Source organism: Pangasianodon hypophthalmus, chromosome 29, assembly GCF_027358585.1.
Source record: "Pangasianodon hypophthalmus isolate fPanHyp1 chromosome 29, fPanHyp1.pri, whole genome shotgun sequence".
Taxonomy (NCBI): domain Eukaryota; kingdom Metazoa; phylum Chordata; class Actinopteri; order Siluriformes; family Pangasiidae; genus Pangasianodon; species Pangasianodon hypophthalmus.
The window spans coordinates 14818442-14831986 of record NC_069738.1 but is presented as its reverse complement, the minus strand read 5'-3'; the positions used below and the strand labels follow the sequence as shown (position 1 = coordinate 14831986).

At 40.1% G+C, this 13545-nt stretch overlaps 1 protein-coding gene across 1 annotated transcript in view; it reads left to right on the top strand.

Annotated features, from left to right (window-relative positions):
• Positions 1 to 4678: 4678 nt before the first annotated feature.
• Positions 4679 to 13545, top strand: part of pals2b (protein associated with LIN7 2, MAGUK p55 family member b) — a 28393-nt gene continuing 19526 nt past the window's right edge. Inside the window, exons 1-3 of the mRNA XM_034301505.2 lie at positions 4679 to 4824; positions 13010 to 13128; positions 13354 to 13506. Coding sequence (XP_034157396.2) covers positions 4791 to 4824; positions 13010 to 13128; positions 13354 to 13506 — 306 coding nt within the window. The 5' untranslated portion in view covers positions 4679 to 4790. The remainder of the gene's footprint in view (positions 4825 to 13009; positions 13129 to 13353; positions 13507 to 13545) is intronic.

Below are 13545 nucleotides of genomic sequence, written 5' to 3'. Positions count from 1 at the left end.
GTTTTACTGTATGTGCATCTGTACTTCTTTGTTGTAACTATAAATGGAGGAAACCCTAAAGGAAATTGCTGTTTTGGACAGAGTACTAAGCGAACGTCCACACTAGGGACAGATCTGTTTACAAAAATATCTCATTTTCTTGAGTGTGGAAAAAACAAGTCGCATTTTTAGTTCTAATTTCCCCTTTAATGTGAGGTACTGACTGTCAAGTTTGATATGAGGCAATACAAACTTAATCTAAACAAGCTAATTTGAATTTATGTGACTTGTACGTCAGTCCAACTCCACATTAATCATGATTTCTGCTAATAAGCACAATGTTGAGACCTTTAACACAGTAACATGGTGAACATAGGACATTATAAAACTCTCTGTAATGGCATTCCATTTATTTTTTCTTGCCTCATATCAGGCATTTCAGGCTGTTTACTTTTAACTACAGTCAGAGCTACAGACGAACTTTCTCCAAAGCTGGTGACCATCTCATATTAACTTCATATTACCTTAATGCAGTAACTTAATTAACTTTTGTTTCTAACCCAGCTGTGTCTGTGTTCTCAGTTTTGCAAGCTAACAGCTCTTCAGTCAGCTATGAGGACTAGATTAATCTGCGAGACACTTGCGTCACATTTATGTCCCTTGGCTTACCATGTGAGTGTGTGAGGAGACTCATGATTTGTGGTTGAGTGTGTTGCTCTTGTAATTCCATGCACATAATGCCGAAATGCAAGGCAGGGTTGAGTTATGGGCCGTCATGTTTCCATGATTATAACACTGAGTTGCAAATCTACTCCGGTTTGTGCTGCATCACAGGAGCCTACTGATGAAGTAGAAACTCTGATTCTCCATCTGTGCTAATCGCCTGTGTGGTTGTCCTTGGTTTAGTGCACCTAGTGGCAAGTCATGGAATTGCTGACTCCATCACCATGGCTAACTGTGCCATTCTGCCTTAAGGCTGACTAGCATTCTCAGTTGTGAGTCACAGAATTCATAGTTGATCCCAGTATTCATAGTTTGGCTCCAGAGACAAAAAGAAAAATAAAAGTGATAATGCTTGTGTGGGCAATGTCTGAGAACTCTTAGAAGCTGGAGACAGGCATCAGCTCTGTTTTCAGTGTCTCAGCATCTATAAGAGACAGATATAGGAACAGACATTCCATTCACAGAATGCACAGTAACACCAATGCTGCCTCAGTGCTGGTCCCAGTTGGGAGTCAGAGATGATCTGAGCACCACAAAAAAGCTTGATGCTGAAATAGAGGCGACACGTAGTGAAAGATCACAACCATCTGTAGAGCATCCGAAAGACACCTGAAGCCGATTTCACTCTCAGGAGGCTGTTCAGTTTTTGCACACTGTGTTATAAATGTTTTTTTAATCATTTATTTGTTTTTCTCCCCAATTTTGGTCACCTGCTAACTCCCACCCACCAGCCAGCTCTCTCCTATCATACAACAATTACCAACTTCATCTGAGATATGAAACAGGCCAACTGAATCTTTTCAAACTGCTGCTCATGCTGTGTCACAAGACACTGTAACACACTCGGAGGAAAGTGCTGTCTACCCTCTCCTGCAGCCATGAACTGACAGGCACCTACGATTAGCTAGTGTCATTGTGTTTGATAGGGGGAGAGGGAGTAGGCCATTTTGTCCACCCAGAGAACACTGCCAGTTTTGCTCCCTTGGCATCATCGGGATGTGAAATGGCTATAATTTAAAGTGGATTAAATTTACTTTTTGGCCTTAAATCTACACATAATGACAAAGCAAAGAAAGGTTTTTAGAAATGTTAGAGTTTGTTTATTTAGCAGTTTGGGGTCTATCGATGTTTGGGGTTGGGGCATTTAGCAGTGAGGGGAGTGTTTATATTTGGGTTTGGGTCATTCTGCAATGACGGGGGTGTGTTTTGGGGCCATTAAAAGTGAGGTGGATTTTTGTGTTGGGGTTTTAGCATTGAGGGTGGTCTTTAATTTTGAATTTGGGGCTTTTAGCAATCAGGCGGATATTTATATTGGATTGATTTTTGGGTTTGGGGCATTTATCAGTCGGGGTATTGAATTAAAACTGTTTAGAATAAGTCAAGTGCGATAGCCTCTTAATTTTGATTAATGCTGTGGTGTTAATGTTGTCCTTCCCCAATACAAATCTAGTCACGGGCTGCTGATTTAATGTGATTTATTTATTTATTTATTTTTTTGGATAATTAAGTTTGATTTACTGGCATATTATTGAATTTTCTATACAATAAGCAGTCTTGGCACTTTCTTTCTGAGGGACAGATATATTCATTTTGTACATTAGACCTTTGTACATTTTTGTTAAATAAAGCTTTCTCTGCAATAAGCTAAAATAAATGTTAACGCTTTCTGAAGGTCAGATCCATTTTTCTTCAGCACCGCAAAGATGAAAGATCGATATGAACAAGTGCCAGGAGTACTGACACTCACAGCCTAAAGAATATCTTAATAAACCGCTCCAGTTTGTTCAAATGTGTGTGTAATTTACTTTTTATGTACGTAAAGAAGGATATTCTTTTCAATTATCTATTTATAAGGTTTCTAGTTATCACTCCCCACAGTGTATAGCTGTACCAATAAATGTCTTGTCTCACTCTCTCCAAATGTGCATGCAAACACAGTCAGCTTTGCTACACGTCTGAAAATAAAGCCACTGAAATATTAGCAGGTAGAAGAATCTAAGATGGAGTGCTGCCTGCATGTAGCCTCCAAAACAACTGGCCCTGTAACCACATTTCCTGAAAGAAAGTTGGACCAAGTTATTATCTATAATGCACAACAGTATTTGGCCTTTAACACAACAAAAGATGTAGTTGCTAATGCTAAAAAAAATGCAAAAATGGGCAGCATGCCCACTGTTCCACTTACAGACGTGGACAAATTTGTTGGTACCCTTCCACGAAAAAAGAAGAACCCACAGTTTTCTCTGAAATAACTTGAAACTGACAAAGTAATTGGCATCTATCATTGTTTATTCCATATTTAATAAAAATCCGACTTTGCTTTTGATTTTTGATTTAACAGAATTATTTTAAACGATAAAACAAATGAAAATGGCACAGACAAAAATGATGGGACCCTTAAACTAATTGCACAACCTTTAGAGTATCTGTAGCTCTCAGTGAGACTTCTGCACCTGTCCACAGGTAGTTTGTCCCACTCTTCCTGAGCAAACTGCTCCAGTTGTCTCAGGTTTGAAGCGAGCCTTCTCCAGACTTCATGTTTCAGCTCTTTCCATAGATGTTCGACAGGATTCAGATCAGGGCTCATAGAAGGCCACTTCAGAATAGTTCACTGTTTTGTTCTTAGCCATTCTTGGATGCTTTTACTGTGGGTTTTGGGTCTTTATCATGTTGGAGGCCTCATGACCTGAGACTGAGACAGAGCTTTCTGACACTGGGCAGTACGTGTCGCTCCAGAATGCCTCGATAGTCTTGAGATTTCATTGTGCCCCGCACAGATTCAAGGCCCCCGTGCCAGACGCAGCAAAGCAGCCTGAGCCTCCTCCATGTTTCATGGTGTTCTTTTCTTTGAAAGCTTCATTTTTTGTCTGTGAACATACAGCTGCTAGACTGTACGCTGGATGTCTGGATGTTGTTGACTCTCAACTGCACATTACAGGGTTACTGTAAAAATTCACTACATATCCTATAGCATAAGTGTGATAGCATCTCAAATTAATTTTCTTTGAGGCTGTTATTTTTAATGTCGACTGTATATTATAATAGCAGGTTTTATTTCAAAATTGTGTTTTTCAAAAGACTATTATTTTAGAATTCCCTTTTCATTTTATAATGAGATTTGTGTTTCATAATGACATATTTATTTCCATGATAATCTGTCAGTCAACACAAAAGGCACTACCTGCTAGTGAGGTGTGTGCTGAGCTTTCAGGCAGATGGACCCACAGGGAAGACCTCAGTGAGCTCCATTCTTTCTTCAGCTGATCGAACACACACACATGATTATACAGCTGATGCTATTTTGAGCCTCACTGAAGATATTAGAAATTCTTACTCTATTAGCCTTCTTCCTCCTAAATGCGTTTGAAGGAGAACCTAAAAGCTGATGGACTAAACTGTACACACATTGTGTATCGCACTGACTCTGTAAAAGCCTCTCAGTGCAGCATCAGCCGAAGACGTGACTCCGCGCATGCGCAGTAACAGGGGAGCGGAATTAACCGGCGCACCTGACGAGCAGAAGACCTGCAAGCTACAGGTGAGGAGAAGACCTGCAAGCTACAGGTGAGCAGAAGACCTGCAAGCTACAGGTGAGGAGAAGACCTGCAAGCTACAGGTGAGGAGAAGACCTGCAAGCTACAGGTGAGCAGAAGACCTGCAAGCTACAGGTGAGCAGAAGACCTGCAAGCTACAGGTGAGCAGCAGCGCAGGGGCATGAGCAAACTGCAGATACACGCAGATTCGGGGACATTTATCAAAAAAAAGATAGATAGATGGATAGATATATATATATATATATATATATATATATATATATATATATATATATATATATATATATAGATGAGAGAGATAAATAAGCACAAACAGCTTCATTGTGAACTTTTCAGTGGTTTTATTAAGGCGATCGTTTCCCATTGCTGTGTCTCTAGAAGCGTCACGCTTAATTAACAGGACGCGTTGCGCATGCGCACTGCTGATGCTACATCTGTGCAGGACAGCGGCAGGGCGCAGAGAGCTGAGGACCCGGTCAGCAGGCGAGTTCACTTCCGTCAGTTTCAGATACACAAAGGAACAACGCAGTTACTATGGCAACGTTCGCTTTTGGACAAACCAGTTCCGGTTAGTTCTGAAGTCTATTCGGCAAACTTTGTGGTTAAGGTCAGGTTTAGGCGTAAGCATAGCATTAATTAGCTGCATTAATAGTTCTGCAAGGTGTGTGTGTGTGTGTGTGTGTGTGTGTGTGTGTGTGTGTGTGTGTGTGTGTGATGTCTCTCTTCACTCACAGGCATTAATATGACAGTGATATTGGCTCTGTCTTCACAACTAGACCTTCATTTCCATTACCATAATCAGAGATGAACTGAAAACTGTTGTCCTGCTGGGAATTTTGTTTTAAAAGTTGGACCAGTGTTTTGTAGCCAGGAGGAGAAATCAGACATGTATTAGTAAAAACAGCCCAGTGCTGCACATCCATGAGTGAGAGATCAGTGGATACAGTCAGCTTACTGTGCTATTAGCAAACCAGTGACAGTGTCTGTGTCCTGGCCAGGAACCAACTGTGTGTGTGTGTGTGTGTGTGTGTGTGTGTGTGACAGAGAGAGATGTCTCATAGCTTAATATATTCTCTGTCTGTAGACTCTGTGGTGTTTTAAATGGGTAAATGAGCTGTGAGTCGCAGAACAATTTGGGAACATTATCAGGGACAAGTAAGCTGAGATATACATTTATAAAAAAAAAACAACACAAACCCATAAATTGTCACGAAGCAGCTTTACAGAAATATATAAATTCCGAATATAAATAAATGTATAAATTTATCCGTAATGAGTGAGTCAGAGGTGACGGTGGCGAGAAAAAACTCCATGAGGAAGAAACCTTGAGAGGAACCAGACTCAAAAGGGAACCCATCCTCATCTGGGTGACACCAAATTAAGTCAAATAAAACTGATCATTGAGAGAAAGTGAGTGTGTAAATACATCAATTAAAGAATATAAAAAAAAAATAAAAACACAAACCCCATAAATTAAGTCAAATTAAAGTAATCATTCAATTATGATAAAAGAAATAGCACAGAATAAATGGAGGCATACAGAGACTTAGCCATAAGCTGTAAACAAATGCCTCAGCTGATGGAAGGTTTAGCGCTCGCTTTTATCATTATTATTATTATTATTATTATTATTATTAACAACAACAACAATAATAATAATAATAATAATAATAATAATAATAAAAAATATATTTATTGGCATAGAAATGAGTCAAAATAATTTCCCCTTCTGTTTTTCAGACTTTATCCTGATCATTCATTTCGCCTCACAGCTGTCTGTGCATTTGACCTGTTATGGAGTTTTGTTTTATTTTCTTATATGCACTATATGAGATGTGCCGGACACGTGCTTGGTAATTTATAGGTGATTATAGGTGCCATTTATCAACATACACACGTGAATACGCAGAAAATCTGCATTTAAGAAACTTTTGTAAATCCAGCATAAATTTTTAGTTGGGTTTCGCATATGCAAACATTTACACACAGCTTTACTCAAAGATTGATGAATGAGGCCCATTGCATGGATTTTCTCTGGATTCTTGGATTTCATCCCAAAAGCATGCCAGTAGATGGATTAGCTACTCTTAATTGTCCCTGTGTGCGGATGAGCGTGTGTGCGGATGAGCGTGTGTGCGGATGAGCGTGTGTGCGGATGAGCGTGTGCCTTGTCCAGGCTACTGGAGATTAATGAATCAGTTAGCATAGCCCTAACTATTTTATAACAGAATGAACAGGAAAGGAAAAAAGAAATATTGGTATGCTATCTTCATCTAGGCAAAAAACTTGAAACAGTGTATGCATGTGACCTTGAACGGGTATTTAGAATTTTGTTGTCCCATGTTTTTTCATGGTGGGATTAAAATCCTACTCAGACTGATTGCTGGCCCTAGCGTGAGAGAGAGAGAGATGGGAGAGGGGCGGATTAGGGAGAATGGTTCATATCCTCTTATAGCACAGCTTTGTAGAGCAACTCTGCTAAAAGCTGTGTTGAGGTCAGGGCTATAGTGCTAAAATGTTCTATGATGGGATGGGAGAGCGGTATTTTTTTATATTCAGTGTAACATAGTCAGTTGTGAAAATTCAGAAAACGCTTTATTGTGTCAGAGTCTGTGTTTCAAGTGTTAGAAAATCTCTCTCTATGTAGGCAGGTTTTCCAGTGCTATATTAGATGAAAACTTCAGATATCATGATTTATGCATAAAGTACACGTGTTGAGGTGTTTGTGTCAGAATTACATAGCATAAGTGATATAGTATACCTACTCAAAGTGTACTGATGAACACAATGTTCACAATGAACAATGCATAAAATTATGATAAAATATGAACCTTAGACAGTGCTGGCTGAGGTTATATAAGAATAATTACACAAGGCTACATGTTTGGACTATAGATGGAAGGAGCGGGATAGTTGATGGTCACTGAGCAGCGGATGATGGTTAGTAGTGGTCTGATCAGATGATGAGATTTGAGGGATTAGAGGTTTAGAGGGAGAGGTGTGTGTGTGTGTGTGTGTTTTGTGTGTAGTAGAATAAATGGTCATTGAGTGCATATGAGTGCATGTACTCATCTGTGGAAGCACTGGGTGTCATCTGGAACTTTTGTTATTTTCCTCATTATTTCGTTGTTTGTCTAGTTGTTGTTTTTTTTTGTTTTGTCCCTAGTACCCTCTTGCTGATTGTAAGATGCCTCAAATTGGGCAACTTGTTTGCTGTGAGTTGCGATCTGTGATTGTGGAGGAAGAGATCCTGGCACTTGCGGATTGTGGTCTGCTGTAGCTACCACAACTCCAACATAGTGCTTTGGCTCCTACTTCACATAGACAGGAGCTTGGAAGGGCCTGTTCCAATCAAGTGGCTGGTCAAGACTTGTCCTGGCTTGCACCATTTTGGCATTAATATCAGCCATTTTGCCATACAAAAAGCAGGGACAGCCAAAAATGCAAAAAAAAGTTGAGGTCTGGCCAGATTCTGGTGGAGCAAGCAGAGAATCTTTTACAGGCCCCTGAATTGGCTGGTACTCATATAAAGGCCGAGTTCACACTAGAGAGCTAGAGCAAATGGGTGAGGCTGAAACTGACTGAGAACTGACAGAAGAGGGTGTGACAGATGTCAAATGAATAACAATCAAAAAACAAGATTGATCCATCCTGATGCAATACTTCTGGTTGGTGTTCTCATCACTTGGAAACCACTCGCTGCTGCTGAGGATGACCCCACACAGACAGCCTAAAGCTACAGGAGATTACTGTGGATGGTACCACTTAGAAACCATGAAGATGGCATTGGACTTCAAAGGATATGAACAGTTTTGCTACGATGGCTTGGGACTACAATTGCTTTGGTAGCTTTAGGACTGCAATTCCCACAAACAGTTTTCCAGTCAAGTCTCCATCAGTGAGCAGTTGATAACTTCAACAAAATAGTGTAAGCTCTAATGAGCTTTCGTGGTTACACAATTGCACTTTTTGACCATATAATATACAGTTATAGAAGGGATTTATTTATAATCGCACTAACCGGTGTCACCCAGATGAGGATGGGTTCCCTTCTGAGTCTGGTTGCTCTCAAGGTTTCTTCCTCATATCATCTAAGAACAAAAATAAATCAACCCTACAATAATCCAATGGAAGCCAAGAAAACAGCCTGAACAAAACTGAACGCCCAAAAGATATTGAAACGGCAGCGACTCTCGCAGCCGAAGCCTCTCACCCAAAGGCAGGAATAAGGTGTGAGTACAAGTACTGCCCGCCTGATGCAGAGTAATATTATTCAGTGGAACTGTCTTGGTCTTAGAGACAATTTGCAGAATTGCAGCATTTAGCTGCTGCTTGCCTTTTGTCTTCAGGAGACCCACCTAGTACCAAACAGCTCCATTGCCTTGAAAAATTTTACAATGTTTAGTGCTTATGGCCCAGTCACACATCATCCCTCTCTTGGTACAGCCATCTTAATAAGACACATCATCCATAGCCCCATTGCAATGGACACAAACCTACAGGCAACAGCAGTACACTTAACACTCCACAAACCCATCACACTGTGCTCTCTCTGTGTACCACCTGATGGCTCTGTGACACTACAAGACTTGGATGACCTCATAGGTCAGGTGAAATCCCATATACCCTCAGGGGTGATTTTTAACAGCCACAATCCACGAGGGGAATCCACTACAACGCTAAAGGCAAGACTATAGAGAACTTTATCAGTAAAACACTCTCTGTTTGCTAAATGACCAGGACATACTCTGCAATGGATATGACCATATTTGAACCTGAATTATTGTTTGACTTCTTATGGCAAGTATGGGAAGACCTGTGTGGGAGCGATCACTATTCCTTATTATAACCCTGGCGGAAGCAGACATGCAACAAAAAGCACAAAGATGGCAGGTTAAAAAGTTAACTGGCCTTCCTTTCAGACCCTGCAGCAGAAGAAGTTTAAGATAAGCCTCAGCATATCCAGAATCCAGTAAAGTGGTTCACTGATACTCTAATATCAGTTGCAGATGACGTTATCCCAAAGATATTAGGAAAACCAAATCGAAGATGTAATCCATGGTTTGATGAAAACTGTAAAAAGGCTATTGAGGCCTGTAAAAAAGCAGAAAGGCTTTTTAACCAACACCCAACAGGCCTGAAGAGTCATCAGTGCAACAAAGAAACAAAGTTGGAGGCAATTTGTAACAAGCCTAACACTAAATACACCAGCAATTTGGGGTATGCTGCATAAGATGGAGGGCAAAGAAAGCGGATCACAAATACAGCATGTCAAACATCAAGGCAGTCTTCTTACCACAAAACATGAAATAGCAAGCAGGCTAGCAGAGACATTCGAAAAGAACTCAACACAAAACTGCCTACACGTATTGCTTGGAATTCGGGGAGGCAGTTTTGTGTTGAGTTCTTTTCGAATGTCTCTGCTAGCTTGCTTGCTATTTCATGTATATACAGAACCATAAAACCAGCCCTTCTCAATGGAGCTCCTGAATTGCATAAAGAAGTCCCATTATACTGCTGTCAGGCCAGACAAGATTCACTATCAGTTTATAAAACACCTTCCCCATAGTGTTCTGTCTCTGCTTCTTAAAAACTTAAATGTCAGGATACATACCACCCTCCTGGCTAGAAGCAGTAACCATACCCATACCTAAACCAGGCAAGGACTATAATGACCCCAACAATTACCGCCCTATAGCCCTGACTAGTTGTCTTTGTACTGTAAAACCATGGAGAGGATGGTTAATAATCGTCTTGTCTGGAAGCTAGAAACTGGCAATCAAATAAGTAGACTCCACTGTGGCTTTAAACAGGGTAGGAGCACACTAGATCACCTTGTTAGACTGTAGACCATATGTACATGATGCCTTTATTTAAAAAAAAAATAAATATAAATAAATAAATAAATAAATAAATAAATAAATAAATAAATAAATAAATAAATAAATAAATAAATAAATAAAAATAACAACAACAACAACAACAACAACAACAACAACAACAACATGCTGGGGGCAGTCGTGGCCTAATGGATAGGGAGTTGGGCTTGTTACCTGAAGGTGAACCTGAAGGTTGTGGGTTCGAGTCTCAGGTCTGGTAGGGATTGTAGGTGGGGGGAGCGAATGACCAGCGCTCTCTCCCACTGCTCCGTGTGTGTGTGTGTGCGCACTTGGATGGGTTAAATGCAGAGCACAAATTCCAAGTATGGGTCACCCTACTTGGCCACAAGTCACTTTTTCTTTTTTTTTTTATCTAGAGAAAGCATATGACACAACACAGAAGTATGGCATTTTAAAAACTTGTACCAAATGGGTTTAATTGGTGCCTGCCCATTTTTATCTCCAATTATTTTTTATCCAATAGACATTTTAAAGTGAGGGTAGGCTCTACTCTCGCAAGCTTACACACAGAAACTGGGAGTACCTCAGGGAAGCATTCTTTCTGTTACTCTTTTGTTAGTATTAAAATCAACTATTTTTGAATGTTAATTTTATTGTGAATGTGATTGGGTCAAATATATTGTGCAGACTTTATGTTGACATGGGGGAAAATATGAATAGCATTTGAAGCAAGTGGCAAGTGAAATGGAATGAAAATGAGGATAACAGTCTGCATGGAATCAATCCTGTTATTGGCAGAAGACTGACTCTTTAAATAATCTATTCATGTTCTAGCTGCATTATAGTTAATATTCCTTCTATAGCATCAAATCAATTTCCCTTACAGTTCTTTAAAAGATTTATAGTCCAGTAAAGGTGGTACTTGGCTGTAAGGTTGTTGAAAGCAGGTACAGTATCCAAAAAAGTATCAGAACCACTGAATATGCATATAGTAATATGTACTCTTGATTAGCATGTGGAATGTGATTCACCCAGAGAAAACCACTCACCGTATTGAAATGACAAACAGAAAGTATTGAAAGTTCTTCAGTTGAGCCAGCTTTCTTGTTTTATAATTTTAGAACTGTAGAAGTTTTGATGTAACCCTGATGTCTATACTGTATGCATTTCATTGATAAAATTTCCATAGGCCCACAAATACAATTTAATATATGTATTTTATAAAACAATCTTTGTCTCTAAAATCACTGTTCCATAGAGCTTCTTTGAATGACTGTGACTTGCAAGACCATTACGCCAAAGTTTATTGTTCATAGAAGTGGAACTGATTTCATGTAATGACATAAACCACACAAATTTGTTCAAATTTCTACATTAATTCACATTAATAATCCCAATTCCAATTCCCTCAATCCCCCTCCCCATTTACTCCCAAATTTGGTCTTGCCAATTCCCTCCCACTAGCTAAGTCTCCCCTATCATACGACATCCACCAACCGGGGAGGGTGGGGCAAGCACATGCTTCCTCTGAGACATGTGAAACCAGCCCACCACATCTTTTCAAACTGCTCTTCATGCATGGGGTGGCGTAACACACTTGAAGGAAAGCTGGATCTACCCTATTCTGCATGCATGAGCCCACAAACCCCCACAATTGGCTAGTGTCACTGATTGACAGGTGAGGGAGAGTATGCCCCTCCCACCCTGAGAGTACGGCCAGTTTTGCTCTCTTCGGCTCTTGGCTACGGATGGCTGTGGCAGCATTGGGATTCAAACTCGCTAGAGGAAAACCACTTTACATTCAGCAATGAAGTCAATATTGGTTGAGCACATGTGTGAGGCCTGTAAACCTCTGACATTTTGCAAATGTGTCATCCACCAGTGCAGTATATTTTAATACATTTCATACCATAGTGCGTGTGTGTTTGTGTGTGGGCAGTGTGTACTCCAAATGATCCAGTTAATAGATATTAAGCTGAACTAAATTTACCAGAACATCACGCCGCTTGCAGACAGCAGTGTGTGTGTCTGTGTCTGTGTGTGTGTGTGTGTGTGTGTGTGTGTGTGCGTGCATGCATGCATGTGCATTTGCAAAATGTCAGAGGTTTATAGGCCTCACACTTGTGCTCAACCATGATAAAAAGCCTGATGGTGTGTGTGTGTGTGTGTGTGTGTGTGTGTATGCTTTTAAGCATACATTTAAGCATTTTACAGAGAGGCTTATTCATGCAAACTGATGGTACCAGAGCTCTGAAGTTATTGTACAGTAAAACTATAATTCTGTTAATTCATCCCAGTAAATGTACATACTGCATTCCTGAGTAATTCTCTTGTCTGTTATCCTTGCTTTTCGTTGTCCTTTATATCCTGTGTGTACGTGTAGGCACCTGGTTTAATTTTGCAAAGATATTTAAGGTGTAAAATAAGCAGTGGTAACAGTGAATCGTATAAGCAGCTGCTGGAGGACATGATTTTGGGGTATCCTGTTGTGTTTCACTGTAAACTCACACTCATATATTTACAACCCAATACAGTAGCTAAGATTATGATGTATATAGTTATGGAATTCTTAGGATTTGACAGTGTGGGCCAAAAGATTTTGTTTTAGTTACTTTAGGATTAGATTTAGGTGTAGCCTACTGTTGATTGGCTGCATTAATAATTAACAGTGTTAAATGCAGCAGTTATTCTTTATTCAGCTTTTCAGCAGTAAATACGCTAATATAGTAATATATAGTAATTAGTAATGCACTAATATAGATGTGGCCATGTGACTGTGTGACAGCTGCTTTTCTGTTGAATTTGTGTGTGTGTGTGTGTGTGTGTGTGTGTGTGTGTGTGTGTGTGTGTGTGTGTGAGAGAGAGAGAGAGAGAGAGAGAGAGAGAGTCACTTCTTCCTCTTTAATTGTGTAGCCATGCAGCAAATGTTGGGTAACCTGAGGGAGTGGCCAACCTCCACTAAGGCTAATGACATTGACCTCATCTTCCTCAAAGGCATCATGGAAAGCCCTGTTGTCTGCTCTCTTGCCAAGGTACTACAGAATTAATCTCTCTCTCTCTCTCTCTCTCTCTCTCTCTCTCTCTCTCTATCTCTCTCTCTCTTTCTCTCTCTCTCTCTCTCTCTCTGTCACTCTGACACCCAAACTTAATTACCTCATTAGTGTAACTATTGGCTAATGACTAACTAAAGTAAATAGCTAGTAGCCTGATAGCCATAGTTGAAAGACAGGAATGAATTTTGGTGTGTGTGTGTACAGATTCATGAGCGTTTAGAGGATATGAAGCTGGAGGCAGTGCAGGACAATAATGTTGAACTAGTGAGTGAGATTCTAGGGGTAATTCGTGGGCTGACCATTAGAAACGACAGTGCTGCAGAGTTATCGAGAATACTTCAACAGCCTCACTTCCAGGTATGTAACTTCAGATTATTACCTTTCACTGTCTCCTTT